General features: G+C 40.9%; 1 protein-coding gene across 1 annotated transcript in view; it reads left to right on the top strand.

The window, feature by feature from the left end:
* Positions 1–16,149, top strand: part of SYCP2L (synaptonemal complex protein 2 like) — a 101,293-nt gene extending 85,144 nt beyond the window's left edge. Inside the window, exons 23-27 of the mRNA XM_032593331.1 lie at positions 11,343–11,444; positions 12,502–12,608; positions 13,503–13,594; positions 15,860–15,959; positions 16,054–16,149. Coding sequence (XP_032449222.1) covers positions 11,343–11,444; positions 12,502–12,608; positions 13,503–13,594; positions 15,860–15,959; positions 16,054–16,149 — 497 coding nt within the window. The remainder of the gene's footprint in view (positions 1–11,342; positions 11,445–12,501; positions 12,609–13,502; positions 13,595–15,859; positions 15,960–16,053) is intronic.
* The last annotated feature ends 1,065 nt before the right edge of the window (positions 16,150–17,214 follow it).

Below are 17,214 nucleotides of genomic sequence, written 5' to 3'. Positions count from 1 at the left end.
TTTATCTTCAGTAATGTTTTTGTCTTGAAGTTTCTTTCTTTTGTTAAGCATTGGCATGGTATAAGTTTTTTATCCTTTTATGCGTAACATATATATACTCATGTTACTGATATCCTTTGTAAGCAGCCTATAATTGGACTCCCCCAGCCCTCATATAATAGTATGTATTTTTACTGGAGTATTTAGTCCATTTACATTTAATGTAATACTCCTGTATTTGGGTTGTATCTACCAATTTATTTTGTACTTTCTGTGTGACTCAAACATTTTGTTTGTTTCTCATATTATTTTGCTTGAGTGTTTCTCATTTTGCTTAAGCATTTTATGTATTTTATTCTTAATTCTATTTCTTCTTCTAATCATTTATATACTCTATTTCTTTTCATTTACTGGTTGACTTAGAAATCATAACATACATAACTTTTTAAAGTCTAATCAATAACATTATTTTCCTCCTAGATTATGTATAGGAACTTAAGACTCTTGAATCCCATTAGCCTGCCCCAACCACAACATGTGGTAGTGTCCTTTATTTTAATTTTAAACCTTAAGACTTTGTTTTATGTAGTAATGTCCATTTTTATACACCTATATATTTACCATTTTGCTTACATTTTTCCTGTGTCTTACACTTCCACATTTTTGGGGACCTCTTTCTGCCTAAAATATATCTTTTGTGAAGGTCTGCTTGTAGGAATGAATGTCTCAATTTTTGCTTGTATGAAAATGACTCTTATTCTTGAATAAATTTTCACTGGGTAGAATACACATTGATTTGATACACTTATATATTGGAAAATGATTACATCAGAGCATTTACCATTTTCTTTTTTGTGGTGAGAACAATTAAGACCTACTCTGTTAGCAACTTTCAAGTATATAACACTAAAATCTGACCTGAGATCACCATGCTGTATATTGATAACTAAAATCACCATGCTGTACATTAGATCCCCGGAATTTCTTAATCTTATCATTGGAAGTTTGTACCCTTTGACCAATATCTCCCCATTTCCGTCACCTTGTAAAATGTTTAATACTCAACTTTTGTTTATATGTGTTCTTATAAAATAGTAAAGTAAATGCATGTAATTTTATGTAAATAGTATTGTTATATCTCATTTCTTATTTTACTCAGCAGTTTTTAAGATATATATTCATTGCTCTAGTACTCCTGTTATGTATCTACTACACTTTGCCTATCCTCTCTCAGTAATGGATACCAATGACTTTTAATTCCATGTCATCACCAAAAGTAATGGACACCATTATGTGTATCTTCTTATGCACCCTAATGAGATTAATTGCTCTCCTGAATGGTACGATTATAAATTCCCACAAGAAGTGCAAAGTGTTTCTAAATTTCTGTACCCCCACTAATAGTTGGCATTGCGCAGCTTTCCAAGTTTTGTCAGTCTAATAGGGCAACCTGATATTTCATTGTTTTACATTTCCATTTCTCTGATAACTAAGCTAGATATCTCTTTATATGCTTGTGTGTCTTTGGGGTTTCTTCTTCTGTAAATTCCTTTTGATATCTCTTGCACTCTTTTTCATTGAGGTTTCTATCTTGTCTTTTTTTTAAAGAAGCTGCTTGAATATTCTAGATGTCAATCTCTTTTGCTTTATCTTTTTGTATCTGTTTGTAGTATTGCTAACATCTTCCAATCTATTGTCTGCCTACTAAAATTGTGTTAAGTTTCTTTACAGGGCAGGATTGCTCAACTTTAATGTAACCCAATTATTTGGGTTTGTTTGCTTTTTTTCCCCCCTTTGGTAATGCTTATCTGTTTCCCTAGATAACCAAGATACTCTTTTAATTTTCTTTTAATTTTAGACTTCTGTCCTACACACTGAAATCTCTTATCCAGGTGGATTTCTTAGTTTCATATGGCTTTAGTAATGATCCAGATGTTAAAATCATTTAGTGATTTTAAGTCTTTTGTGTCACCTCTAAATAATTTTTTGTTGTTCCCCTGGTGTTAAAATGCTTTCTGTCAAATATTAAGTTCCCATATAAATGTAGGTCAATCTCTGGGAGCTCTTTAGCATTTCATAGGTCTGTCTGGATTATCACACTGATACTATCTTTTTTTTTATTACTCTAATTTCATAGCACATCTTGCTATCTAATAGGGAGAGTTGATCCTCTTGACTCTTCTTTAAGGTTGACATAGTTGTTCAAGGAACTTTTATGCTTCTATAAATTTTATTTTCCGGCTTTATTGAGATTTAATTGACAAATAATGAATAAGGTATACAATATGATACATGTATATGTTGCAAAAGGATTACCACAATAAGGTCAATACATAGGTTACTTCAAATAGTTTTTTTGTGTGTGAGAATTTTTTTAAGATCTACTCTTTTAGCTACTTTCAAATATTCAATACAGTATTGCTAACTGTAGTCATCATGCTATACATTACATTCCCCAAACGTATTCATCTTATAACCTCATTTGACCATGAAGTATATACCATTTGACCAACTTCATCCATTTCCTCCCTACCCCCACTATTGGAAACCAACAATTCATCTTCTGAGGAGTTCGGTTTTTTAGATTATACATGCATCATCATACAGCGATAGAGATCATACAATACTTTCTCTATCTGGCTTACTTAGCATAGTGCCTTCAGGTCCAACCATATTGTCACAAATGCCAGGATTTCCATCTTTTAATCACTGAATGATATCCCATAGTGTATATATGCCACATATTCCTTGTCCATTCATCTGCTGATGGACACTTTCATTATTTCCATGTCTCGGCTGTTGTTAATAATGCTGCAGTGAACATGAGAGTGAAAGTATCTCTTAAAGATAGTGATTTGTACCTTGTTGTGATACCTCCAGTTTTGTTCTTCTTTCTCATGATTGCTTTGGCTTTGCAGTCTTGCGTGGTTCCATATCAACTTTAGGATTATTTGTTCTGAGATGTGTGAACAATGCTGTTGCTGTGTGGATAGGGATTACACCGAATCTATAGATTGCTTTGGGTAGTATGGACATTTTAACAAATATTAATTCTTCCAGTCCATGAACATGGCATATCTTGGCATTTATGTTGTCTTTAATTTCTTCCATTGATGTCTTACAGTTCTCAGTGTACAGGTCTTTCACCTTCTTGGTTACATTTGTTTTACTAGGTAAGTTCTTTGTGGTATAATTATAGATGGGATTGATTTATTAATTTCTCTTCTACTTTATGAGTGTATAATAAATGCAGAAGATTTGTATATATTCCGTCTCTGGAAACTGTGCTAAATCTAGTCATTCTGAGCATATTCGGTAGAGGTTTTGTTGGGTTTTCTATATCCCTAGTATCTTTGATGCCATCTGTGTGTAGAGTTTTATTCCTTACCAGTATGGATGCTTTTATTTCTTTTCCTTGTCAGTTGTGACTGCTAGGGCTTCCAGTGCGGGGTTGAATGAAAGTGGTAGGAGTAGACATCCATGTCTTATTCCTGATCTTAGAGAAAAAGTGTTCACTTTTTCACCATTGACTGTGATGTTAACAGTGGGTTTTTCATGACCGGCCTTTGTGATGTGAGGTATGTTCCTCCAAACTAACTTTGTTGAGACTTTTTAACATGAATGGATGTTGTATTTTGTCAAATGCTTTTTCTGCACCTGTTGAGATGACCATATGGTTTTGATCCTTCCTCTTGTGAATGTTAAGTATCCTGTTGGTTCGCAGATATTGAACTGTTGCATCCCCGGAATAAATCGTGCTTGATCATGATGATCATTTTAATGAGTTGGTAAATGTGGTTTGGTAATACGATGTTAAGGAGTTTTGCATCTATGTTCATCAAGTACACTGGCCTATAATTTTCTTGTGGCCTCTTTTTCTGGTTTTGATATTATAGTAGCACTGACCTCATAAAATGAATTTGGAAATGTGCTCTCCTCTTCTGTTTTGGGGGAAGTGTTTGAGAGGAGGATTTATATTCTTTCCTTTTCCAAATGTTTGTTTATTTTGAGAGAGAGGGAGAGGCCGCAAGCAAGAGAGGAGCAGAGAGAGAGAGAGAGGCAGAGAGAGAATCCCAGGGAGGCTTCCTGCTCAGCTTGGAGTCCAATATGGAGCTCAGTCTCACAATAGTGAGATCATGACCGGAGCTGAAATCAAGAGTCCGGTGCTTAACCTACTGAGCCACCCAGGCACCTCAAGGATTAATATTCTTTGATAGAGTTTACCAGTAAAGTCATGTGGTCATAAAGTTTAGCTTGTTGGGAAGTTTTGGGCTACTTATTTATCTCCTTACTTGTAATCAATCTCTTCAGATTTTCTCTCTTCCTTACTCAATTTTGCTCAATTTTATATTTCTGGGCATTACCCATCTCCTGGTTTGCCCAATTTGTTTTCATAGAACCTTTTATAGTATTCCTTTATAATTTGTTTTAATCTCTGTGGTATCAGTAGGGTTTTTTTTTTCATATTTTTCAAGTTTTTTGATGTGTCTTGCTCACAGTTTATCAATTTGTCTTTGCAAGGAACCAATTCTAGGTTTCAATGAGCTTTTAAATTTTGCTTGTACTTCATTTATATTTGCTCTAATCTTCCTTTTCTGTTTACTTCAGTCTTTATTTTTTCTAGTTTCTTTAGGTGTAATTTTTCACTATTTGAGATTTTTGTTGTTTTTTTAGGTAGATCTATGTCACTATAAACTTCCCCTTTAGAACTGCTTTTGCTGCAATGCAAAAATTTTAGATCCTTGTGTTTTCATTTTTATTTGTCGCCAAGCATTATTTGAATTTTTCTTTGATTTCTATATGGAGCCATTGGTTGTTTAATAGCATGTTATTAGCTTCTATGTGTTTGTTTTTTCTATTTTTCCTTATTTGATGTAATTGATTTCTAGTTTTATACCATTATAGTTGGAAATGACATTTGATATGATTTTCATTTTATTTTTTAATCAAAAGTGTTTAATAGAACTTTTTTATTTTAAATTCCTGTATAGTTAACATACAGTGTTATGTTAGTTTCATGTGTACAATATAGTGATTCAACACTTCCATACATTACCCAGTGCTCATCGTGACAAGTGCACCATCACCCATTTCATGCATCCCCATACCCACCTCCCCTCTGGCCACCGTGTTTGTTCTCTATAGTTAAGAGTAGATTTCTTCATTTGGCCTTCTGTCTCTCTCTCTTTTTTTTTTTTTTTTTGCATGTACCCCTTTCGAATTAGTGTTTCTGTATTTTTTCACAAATACCCAGCAGTGTAGTTACTGGATTGTAGGGTAGCTCTATTTTTAACTATTATTATTTTATTTTAGAGAGTGTGTGCAATCAGGGGAGAGGGGCAGAGGGAAAGAGAGATAGAATCCCAAGCAGGTTTCATGCTCAGTGCAGAGCCTGATGTGGAGCTTGATCCCACGACCCTGGGAACATGACCTGAGCCGAAATCAAGAGTCGGGCACTCAACTGACTTAACCACCCAGGCCTCCCTTTTATTTATGTGTATATGTATGTATGTTTGTATGTACGTATGTATGTATTTATAACTTTTGGGGGAACCTCCATACTGTTTTCCATAGTGGCGGCACCAATTTATGTTCCCACCAACAGTGCAAGAGGGTTCCTTTTTCTCCATATCTTCGCCAACACTTGTTTCTTGTGTTATTGATTTTAGCGATTCTGACAGGTGTTAGGTGATACCTCATTGTAGTTTCGGTTTGCGTTTCTCTGATGAGTGATGTTGAGAATCTTACATGTGTGTGTTGGCCATCTGTATTTCTTCAGAGAAATATCTGTTCATTTCTTTGGCCTATTTAAAAAAAAATTTTTTTTTAGTCTTCTACATATAAGGTTTTTATTGCTACCATAACAAGTTACCGCAAACTTAAAACCACTCAGATCAAATACATGCTTGGAACCATACAGATCTATTATCTTACAGTTCTGTAGATCAGAAGGGTGCGGGCTGCTTTGGGTTCTCTGCTCTGGGTTTCCCAAGGCCGAACAAGGTGCCGGAGGATGAGGTTCTGGAGGAAAATCCACTTGAAAGCTCATTCAGGTTGTTGGCTGAATTCAGTTCCGCATAGCTGGAGGATTTGGTCTTCTGTTTCCTTGCTGGCTGAGTGCCGGGAGTCCTTCTCAGCTCATTTCTTCTGCCCATTTTTAATTGGATTATATGTTTTGGGGGGTGTTGAGTTTTATAACTTCTTTATATATTTTATTTTTTATTTTTTAATTTAAATCCAAATTAGCTAACATATAGTGTAATAATGATTTCAGGAGTAGAATTTAGCGATTCATCACTTACATATAACACCCAGTGTTCATCCCCACAAGTGCCCTCCTTGATGCCCATCACCCATTTAACCCATCCCCCGACCCCTCCAGCAACGCTCGGTTTGTTCTATTTAAGAGTCTCTTATGGTTTGTCTCCCTCTGTTTTTATCTTATCTTTGCTTCCCTTCCCCTATGTTCATCTGCTGTGTTTCTTAAGTTCTACATATAATATACACACACCTCGTACCTTCCTTATCCATTTGTCTATTGATGGACACTTAGGTTGCTTTCATTTCTTGGCTGTTGTAAATAATGCTGCAATAAACATAGGGGTACATAGATCTCTTCCAGTTTATTTTCTTTGGGTAAATGCCCCTCAGTAATGGAATTATTGGATCATGTGGTATTTCTATTTTTAATGTTTTGAGGAACCTCCATACTGGTTCCACAGTGGCTGTACCAGTTTACATTCTCACCAACAGTGCATGAGGATTCCTTTTTGTCTACCTCCTCGTTGACACTTGTTTCTTGTTTCCCTGATTTTAGCCAATCTAACAGGTGTGGTGATAGTTCATTGTGGTTTTGATTTGCATGTCCCTGATGATGACTGATGTTGAGCATCTTTTCATGTGTCTGTTGACCATCTGGATGTCTTCTTTGGAAAAATGTGTATTCAGATCCTCTGCCCATTTTTTATATCGGTCTATTTACATTTAGCCATTGATAGGTAAGGAATTCCTAATGTCATCTTATTGTTCTCTGGCTGCTTTGTAGTTCCTTTGTTAATTTCTTCCTCTCTTTTGTGAATTGGTGATGCTTGTATATTCCCTTTTGTGTAGGTTTTGCTTTGTCATTACTAGGAGGCTTACATATAAGGTCTTAGATATCTAATAGTCTATTTTAAGCTGGTAACAACTTAAGTTTTATTCCATACAAATTCCCCCAAATTTTATGTTTTTGTCGTCACAATTTATCTCTGTTCCTATTGGGCACACATTACATTATGGGTATAGTTATTTCCGATATTTTCATTCTTTGTACTAGAGTTAAGTGATTAACATACCACCATATTACAGTATTCTGATATTGACTATATACATACTTGAAATTGTGACATATTTTCACATGTTCTCATGTTACTAATTAGTATCCTTTCCTTTTTGTCTTGATGAAGTACTTTCAGCATTTCTTGTAGGGCAGATCTTGTGGTGATAAGCTCCCTTAGCTTTTAATTGTCTGGGAGCGTCTTTATCTCTCTTTCCATTTTCTGAAGGACAACTTTTCTAGGTCAAGTATTCATGGTTGGCCTTTTTTTTCTTTCAGCACTTTATACATAGCATTCCATTTTTCTTGGCCTGCAAATTATTTGATGAGAAATCTGCTGATAGATAATATAAAATGATTATACCTGTAATACCCAAACCGCTCAATATAAACAGAGGTAAACATTATGGATGTTCTCCTTTTTTTTAAGTTTGTTTATTTTGAGAGAGAGTGCATGTGAGCAGGGGAGGGGCAGAGAGAGAGGGAGCGAGAGAATCCCGAGCAGGCTGTCCGTTGTGAGCACAAAGCCTCCTAATGGTGGGGCTCAATCCCATGACCCTGGGAGCATGGCCTGAGCTGAAATCAATAGCTGGATGCTTAGCCAACTAAGCTACCCAGGTGCCCCAGTTTGTTCTCTATAGTTAAGAGTCTGTTTCTTAGTTTGTCTCTCTTTCTTTTTTTTTTCTTTACTCCTTTGTTTCTTAAATTCCACATATGAGTGAAATCATATGAAATTTGCCTTTCTCTGCCTGATTTATTTTGCTTAGCATTGTATTCTCTAACTCCATCCATGTCATTGCAAAAGGCGAGATTTCATTCTTTTTTATGGCTGATCTTTTTTATGGCTAATATTCCATTGTGTGTGTGTGTGTGTGTGTGTGTGTGTATACACCATCTCTTCGTTAGCCATTCATCAATTGATGGGCACTTGGGTTGATTCCATAATTTGACTATAAACATAAGGGTGCATGTATCCCTTTGAATTAGTGTTTTTGTATTTTGGTGGTAAATACCCAATAGTGCTATCACGGGATCATCAGGTAGTTCTGTTTTTAACTTTTTGAAGAACTCCCCTACTGTTGTCCACAGGGGCTGCACCAGTTTGCCTTCCCACCCACAGTGCAAGAGGGTTCCTTTTTCTCTACATCCTCAGGCGTTGTAAGTAGAGGGCCACCCCGGCAGGATAGTTGGAACCGAAGTGGGTGCGGACTGGGGTGTCCTGGGTGCCTCCACGCAGAAGGTACTCTGTTGGGGCAGCCGGAGCCGAAGCAGGCAAGGGCCCGGAGGTTTCGGGCCTCTCCGTGAGGGGGAGAAGTTGAGGGAGGTGCCCCGGCAAGTTGTCTGGAGGTGAAGTGGTTCAGGCCTGGGGTGTTCCAGGGCGTTTTGCGTCTTGGTGAGACCGCCAGAGCTGTAGTGCCTGCTGATCAGGGGTGTCTGCTGTGTGCTCCACTGGCACCCCCTTGATGGGAGGGCTGGGGCTGCGGCTGGTGTGGAGGTGGGTCAGCTTTGGCAGCCCAACCCCGCTTCCATCTGTGCTATCAAGGTAGAAGGGGAACGTAAAGCATGGCGCTCACCAGCCCCTCTGATCCAGAGTGAGTTCCAGCAGCCCCGTCCCCCCTCGTTTGGCAGGTTCCCTAAGGCTAGATCTTTTATATTCTAGTTGCCCTTTTAAACCACAGCTTTTGTTCTGTGCCCCGGAGCAGACAAATCTGTTCCCCTTCCCTTAGTACTTTCCCTCCCCACTGCAGAGGGGAGTGCCTTCGTTACTGTGTCTCCCTCTCTCTCTCTCGCTGTGCAAAAGCTGTTTAGTCAGCCCACCATTCTTTAGAAGGAATTGTTCTGGAAATGTGTGTGTGTCTATGAAGGAGGGAGTTCCGGGTCTCCCTCCGTTGCCGTCTTAGGAACTCCTAAGGTATCTTACATCTTTTTTTTTTTTTTTTTTTTTTTGTAGGAACTTAGATATTTTTGGCATTCGCTTATTTACGCATTCAATGAACATCTCCTGAGTGTCTGCTACAGACCAGGCACTTTGCTAAGTGTTATTCTGATGGGGGAAAAAAAAAAAAAAAAGACAACATGCCCGCTTTATTTATTTATTTATTTATTTATTATATATATATATGAAATTTATTGACAAATTGGTTTCCATACAACACCCAGTGCTCATCCCAAAAGGTGCCCTCCTCAATACCCATCACCCACCCTCCCCTCCCTCCCACCCCCCATCAACCCTCAGTTTCTTCTCAGTTTTTAACAGTCTCTTATGTTTTGGCTCTCTCCCACTCTAACCTCTTTTCTTTTCTTTTCTTTTCTTTTCTTTTCTTTTCTTTTCTTTTTTTTTCCTTCCCCTCCCCCATGGGTTCCTGTTAAGTTTCTCAGGATCCACATAAGAGTGAAACCATATGGTATCTGTCTTTCTCTGTATGGCTTATTTCACTTAGCATTACACTCTCCAGTTCCATCCACGTTGCTACAAAAGACCATATTTCATTTTTTCTCATTGCCACGTAGTATTCCATTGTGTATATATACCACAATTTCTTTATCCATTCATCAGTTGATGGACATTTAGGCTCTTTCCATAATTTGGCTATTGTTGAGAGTGCTAACATGCCCGCTTTCAGTGGAGCTTACCTTCCAGTGTGTGTGTGTGTGTTGGGAGGAGGGGCGGGGAGGGCAGATAATATACAAGAAAAGTAAAACACGCACTGTGTTACGTTGTGATAGAGGCTAGGAAAAACATGGAAAGAGATTTCAAAGCTGGGGGGTTATACTGAAACTTTACGTCGGTCGCCCAGAGGAAAGCTCGGGGCAGATCCGTGAGGGAAAGGATTCAAGTCCGAGGAGCAGCAAGAACCAAAGACCTTGAGATGAGAACATGCGTGGGGTGTCTGAGCCCCCCCCCCCAGGGAGACCACGTATAGAAGCAGAGCACGGAAAGAGAAACTCGTGTCTTTGCTTCTCCCCTACAGCACCATATCGTACAGCTCGTTACACACAGTATTTATTGAGTAATGAATCTGGATTTTTCCACTTCAGAGGGGAAAAACAGCAGTGAGGAGAAGGGGCAAAGCCACATGACTTCACAGCTAAGCGGGGCTAAGTGCACGGTGGGGAAGAAAGCGCTTGGGGCGGGAAGAATAGAATAGAGTGGGTTTTGAGGTGGAGTGGTTGACCAAGCAGTTGGAAACACAAGTTTGCTGCTTCGTGGAGCTCAGGGAAGAGAGAGATTTGGGAGGCAATACCGTTGGAGGCATGAGACTGATGAGGTCCTCCGGGGAGGATGGCCTTGGACCAGGGTCATGGTGTGGGAATGTAGAAAGAGGGATGGGTTCGTTCTGTATGCAGGACCTCGATGATGGAGGAGACGTGGATGGTAAGGAAACACAGGAGTTGAGCCTGATTCGAGGGTTCTGTTGACAGGGGTGGTGCCACTGCTAAGACTGGGAGTGCTTAGATGGAGCAAGGACATGTGTGGGATGAAAGCGGACATCAGATAGAAAATACCGAGTAATTGCCAGATTGAAAAGAGGATCACTATTTACATCTCAGAAGCTGAAGGTCTCAGAGTCACGGCAGCTAGTGAGCAGCCAAGATGACCTCCTCTAGGAGGCGACACTCAGCGCAGCAGTAAAGCTCCAGCGTCGCCAGCAGGTGGCGCGCTCCGCGGGGCCATCTGATGAGCTTCTGAAGGCCCATCTGCTCAGATTACCTTGCTACCTCCCCGTTCAGCCTGAGCCCTGGCAGCGTTTTTGATGCTAACCACTGCTGCTTTTCATTTGGATCAGCCTGTCCCTTGCTAAGCGGGCCGTTCCTAAATGTTACAGGGCTCGTCGAAGGGGTGCCTGTTCCCATGTGTCCTCTTTCTGGCATCAGTAGGCGTCATGCTTTGATGCTGGTGCTGTCACCGGTAAGTAATGAGTCACAGGGAACAAGTGTCGCTGGCTGCTCACCAAGGTTGGGTATTAACTGGTAAGAAGAGGACGAGATAAAATTTGGGACAGAAGGAACGGGTGTGCCGTCGTTAATGTGCTGTGCTTGCTTTTAGACCTATCAGGAGGCAGTTTCGCTAAGTCCAAACAATCAAAACTGGAAGAAGGCGATGCTCCGGAATCCCCCTCCTCGGTGACGGAAGAAACGGGCTTAGCAGGTGACATTATGTGCCCGGCCAGCCATTCAAGCAAGAATGGGACAGATTTGTGAGCACTGAATGCTCCTGCACGCACTCCAAGGGGGTTACGGTTTGAAGATCACAGTGGCTGCAGAACCCTAAAAACCAAGCATTTTGTCCTTTCAAAGACAAGTAAATTGTTGCACAAATTAGAGATCAAAGCAAGTACTTCTAGCATGTTCTAGTCCTTCTAGCAGGTTGATGTCTGCCTCTTTACTCTTCTTGATGGCAATTTTCAGGGCCTAAAGCTCCTAAAATTATAGGTCTCTGCTTTAGTTGGTAGCTATTAGCTCGGTTTTTGTGTTAGAGATATCCACTCTACCCCAGTGAAGGATGGCCTTCTGTGTAAGTGAGGCCACCATATTTCAAAACGAAAGGCTCCAAGAGAGCAGACTGGGAAGCCCAGAGATACTAGAGTTTGGTGGTTAAGTGCCTCTGGTCTTCCCAGTTTGCTCTCTTGGAGCCTTTTGTTTTGGGTTCCAATCCTGGCACTGTTGGTGTGAGCTTTCACAAGTTACTGGATCCCTCTGTTCAATATGGGGAACAACGGAGTCCATTTGACACGGCTTTTGTGAGGCTGAAATGAGCTACAACCTGCCAGTCCCTTAATAGTGCCGGAGCCCTCGCGAGCCCTCCTAAAACTTGGGGCGCCCAGAAGCCATCATGCCAGTGTTGCCCCATAGAAATGTCCCACCCATCACATCCTCTTTAAAACCTCTTACAACACCTCTCTCTGCCTGCTGCTTAGGCAGAGCTGCTCTGATTTAAAATTCTGGGAGAGTTTGGAGGAGGTGAGCACTTGAGTGAGGTTCGGTGGGAAGCGGCATGAAGTGCTCACGACGAGGACTCTCGGATCAAGCTGGCCTTGTCGGCCAGAGTCGGCCAGGCTGCAGTCACGGCCAGGCCCCCGTGGGACTTCTGCGGCTCGTATCTGTGCTTCTTAGCTGCCCGTCCACCTCTGAGCAGCTGATAGACTGAGCACATCTACCTCGAGCACTGTGTTCGTTTTACCCGATGTTCTCTCTTTATTGTTCAGAAGGCATTTCCACTCCGTCCCCAGCAGTTGCGCCGGAGAACTCAGACGGTTCTGCTATTATCGCAACCCTCGAAACCTTCGCTAGAGACCTGAGAAGAAAAACTGAGGTAATTTTCCACTAAAAATGAAAAGCTAGCTTGTTACGAGTTTAACAAGATCCTATTATCCATCAGTGCCGTTGATATCCTTCATGTGTGAGGGTTCTCCGCACTCTTTTGGGGAGGTACGTTTGCCTTAGCCATGGTCACTGATTTCAGTGCCTTTGTGAATTATGGCTTGTAGTTATGAGACTGCTATTACCTGTGCGTTTGCTACAGTGGGACCAGATGCACCTCTATGGAAATCAGACCCATGGTTTGGTTTCATTGGTAGTGTTCTCAGACAACTGAACTACCAGAAGCAATGATTCGGTCATAATGATAGACGGGAGGAGAGGGGAGCGGGGGACCATCTGGATGAGAGAGGCGTCTGGGATAAGGGCGGAGGTGGGCTTTGGGTAGATGGTTAGCTGAGTGGTGGCGTATCTTTGAGCGATGCGCACGTAGGCCATCCCGTAATCTTGTCTGCAGGATGAACTCTGGAAGAATTTCAGTTCCCTCCTTTGATGTCCTATTGTTCCTAAATCTCTAAAGAGTTATTTCTTTGCACATTTGGGAAGAATCTCTTACCCTGACATACATTCATTTAACTAACATGGGAAGCCCCCACAGTCTTATATTTTCTTCGATACCAATGTAAGCTCACTTATAATGGCAATTTGTTCATAATATTCAATATACATTGTGACAGGGAGACTATAGGTTTTCCTATTTTAGCTTATTGTTCTTTATTGGCACTGAACCTGAGGTAATGCATAGACCACGTGTTACACGGTGTCTCATCACAATCGTTTAGCAGTAACGTTTGCTATGCAACGTCTTTTCCACGCAACACCTGAACTGAATTTATGTAGTTATGGTTAACTCAAATGTGATCATTTTGCTGTTGTTGTTATGGTTTAGCTTAGGTACAAAGGGAGTCCGCTTGATTCAAAAAATGCAAAGCAAGCACCAGATTGCTTAATCCAACTTTTAAACCAGATACACCAATGCAGGTAAGTGTTGGGCTTCAGTACAAGTTTGTGAAAGTGGGATCGCTCACAAGCTTTTGTGTCATGACCACTGTGCTGGGGTCACGAGGAGCCGAAGCTTGAGCGGATGTGTGAGGTTTGCTCCCTCACCTAACCTTCCTAGGTTTCTCCTTCCTCCTTCATAACATGACGGGTTAAAGCCTTCTTGAAGCCTCTTCATGGTCTCCCATTGTATGATCCTAAAACACTCTTTTCAAAAAATTTATAATCCGGTTGTGAAGACAGAGGAAGCACGGACATCTATGTAAAAATGCTGGATAAGTGCTATGTGTTAAATACATGCAGTGGAATATTATTCAGCCCTAAGGCATGAAATTCTGACACGTGCTACAATATGGATGAACCTCGAGGACATTATGCTCAGTGAAATAAGCCAGATCCAAAAGCACCAGTCTTACACAATTTCACTTGTAGGAGGTACCTAAAAGAGGCAAATTCATAGAGAAGGAAAGCAGAGTAGAGATTACCAGAGGGTGAGGGAGTGGGGAACGAATTGTTGTTAAATCAGAACGGAGTTTCTGTTGGGATGAGGGAAAAGTTCTAGAGACAGATGGTGGTGACAGTTGCACAACGTTGTGAATGCACTTACTGCCACTGAATTAGAAATGGTTAAAATGGTAAATTTTATGTTACATATATGGCCACAATAAAAAGTGCTGTGCACTCATGCATACACACACACACACACACACACACACACACACACACACGCACACGTGTACAAACATATCTTGATGACCATAGAGCAAGAACGACAAAGGCGTAAGATTTCAGAGAGATGTGAAGGTTAGGAAAGGTGAGTGGAGATGGGATTCTGTAGTGATTAGAGTTAATCCAGAGCCATTACAACAGAAGTGCTTCTGTAGTGAGGTTTTGGAAACAAAGGTTTGAATGGTATAAGGAAAGTATGTATAGGGGCGCCTGGGTGGCGCAGTCGGTTAAGCGTCCGACTTCAGCCAGGTCACGATCTCGCGGTCCCGGAGTTCGAGCCCCGCGTCGGGCTCTGGGCGGATGGCTCAGAGCCTGGAGCCTGTTTCCGATTCTGTGTCTCCCTCTCTCTCTGCCCCTCCCCCGTTCATGCTCTGTCTCTCTCTGTCCCAAAAATAAATAAACGTTGAAAAAAAAATTTAAAAAAAAAAAAAAAGGAAAGTATGTATAGAGATCGTTCCTTGTTGAAGAGAATGACCTGTGAACGAAGGAGAGGAAGAAAACAATGGCGGGTTGGTTTGCTTAACTGAAGGACGATGTTTCTTAGGGCAGAAAATATAATGTGAGTAGACATTTATGATGTTTTTCAAACTTGCTTACATGCAATGTCATTTGGTTCTCAAAACAAGCCCATGAAGGACTTTGGACTTCTAGAACTCCCATTGTCTTTTAGGGGTTATATATGCATGCATTTTTCATTCGGCAAATGCACGCTGAGTGGCACTAGGTGCCAGGTCCCGTCTAAGTGCAGGAGAGCAGTGACGACAAGCTTTGGGAGCTTCTTGCCTTCATAGAACTTCCAGCCTAATGGAGAAGACAGACCATAAACAAGGGAAAAAAGCAGTTTATGGGGTCGTTAGAAGAGCAACTGTTGGAAACTTTAGAACTAACATGTAGAGGAGAGACGAGTCTATTAGCCAATTTCAGCCTTCAGGACCAGCTTAAGGCAAGAGAAAGGGGAGAAAATGGAAGGTAAGAAGCGATGGGGAGCCGTGATTGGTGTTCTAGTAGCTTCCGGGACAGCTCTGGCCTCCATGTCCTTTTCCTTGGAGTTATCTCTTCTTTGCTCTGTAATACTAGCTTTCTCCAGTCTTCTGTTGAAAGGCTAAATCAAAGTTTGCAGAACTAAGAGATGAGGATGGTCAGGCAGTGAGGGAAGAGGAGACGGGTGTTCTTTTTTTTTAAGTTTATTTATTTTGAGTGCAGGGGTGGGAGAGTGGGGGGGGAGGGGACAGAGAGAGTGTGCACAAGTTGGGGAGAGACAGAGAGAGCATCCAAGCAGGCTCTGCTCTGTCAGCCTGGAGCCTGACGTGGGGCTCGAACTCACAAATAGTGAGATCATGACCTGAGCTGAAATCAAGAGTTGGACGCTCAACCTACTGAGCCACCCGGGTGCCCTGAGTTATGTGTCCTTAAAACAAACGTCTGGAGAAGAATAAGAAGTATCCTTGCAATAAGAGGATTGTCTTTTGTCCTATTCAAGTAGTCCCAATGAAATCTGGTGCTTTTTACTTTTATCAGACTGAATAAACTAGAGAAGTTTCACAGTTTTGTCCTTCAAGAGCTGAGCAATCTTGAGAAGGATATTCAGGCTCTGAAACACCTTGAGAAGGATGCCCTGGTAAGTCCTTTTCTTGAATATCCTCTGTGACTTACGAGGATCTGTTCCAGAGTAGAGTAACGGCCAAATACTTAAAACTTTTGTTCAATTCTAGGAATTTTGGGGGAAACAGTCTGATGCCCTGAAATCATTCTGTGATCTGCAAGTGCTGAGGTATTTTTTCAAAGTATTCCTTCTAGAGGTATCTTAGTTGAAGAATGAGGGTAGTGCGCTGGCTGTAGTATGGGTGATCGATGTGGGTGAAACTGCACGGAAGCAGCTATGTAGCTGCATCCTTTCAAACCAACTACTTTTGTGGCACTCCCTGAGCAGAGAGTGTGGCTTAGGGCATTCTAGAAGTGTCAATTTTGAAAAGCATAAGCAGGATCATACAAATGTCTGTGTTTTTGATCCAATTTGTTTTCTTTTAAGCAATAATTTTAAAAAATTGAGTCCATCCTGAGAAAAACACTTAGATATATAGTGAATTGTGGTATCGTAGGATATATTCTCTCTCTATATATTCTTTGGGCAGTATGGAGATTTTAACAGTATTTGTTCTTGGGGTCCCTGGGTGGCTTAGTCGGTTAAGCATTTGACTTCAGCTCAGGTCATGATCGCAGGGCTCATGAGTTCGAGCCCCACGTCGGGCTCTGTACTGACAGCTCAGAGCCCGGAGCCTGCTTCAGATTCTGTGTCTCCTTCTCTCTCTGCCCCTCCCCCACTCACACTCTGTCTCTGCCTGTCTCTCTCTCAAAAATAAACATCAAAAAAATTTTAAAAACCAGTATTTGTTCTTCCAATCCATGAGCATTGAATATCTCTTTGTGTCTCTTCAATTTCTTTCATCAGTATTTTCTAGTTTTCAGAGTACAGATCTTTAACCTCTTTGGTTAAGCTTATTCCTAGGTACTTTATTATTTTAGGTGCAATTGTAAATGAGATTGTTTTCTTAATTTCTCTTTCTGCTGCTTCATTATTGGTGTATAGAAATGCAACAGATTTCTGAACATTGATTTCGTATCCTGCAACTTTACTGAATACGTTTACCTAATAGTTTTTTGGTGGAGTCTTTAGGGTTTTCTGTATATAGTATCATGTCATCTGCAAACAGTAAGAGTTTAACTTCTTCTTTACCAATTTGGATGCCTTTTATTACTTTCTCTTGTCTGATTGCTGTGGCTAGGACATCCAGTACCATGTTAAATAACAGTGGTGAGAGTGGACATCCTTGTTCCTGAGTTTCGTATAAACCTTGTTCCGAGGTTTTGTATAA

This window comes from Lynx canadensis, chromosome B2 (genome assembly GCF_007474595.2).
Source record: "Lynx canadensis isolate LIC74 chromosome B2, mLynCan4.pri.v2, whole genome shotgun sequence".
Classification (NCBI taxonomy): Eukaryota; Metazoa; Chordata; class Mammalia; order Carnivora; family Felidae; genus Lynx; species Lynx canadensis.
The sequence above is the reverse complement of the archived record's forward strand: the minus strand, read 5'-3'. Positions and strand labels throughout refer to the sequence as shown.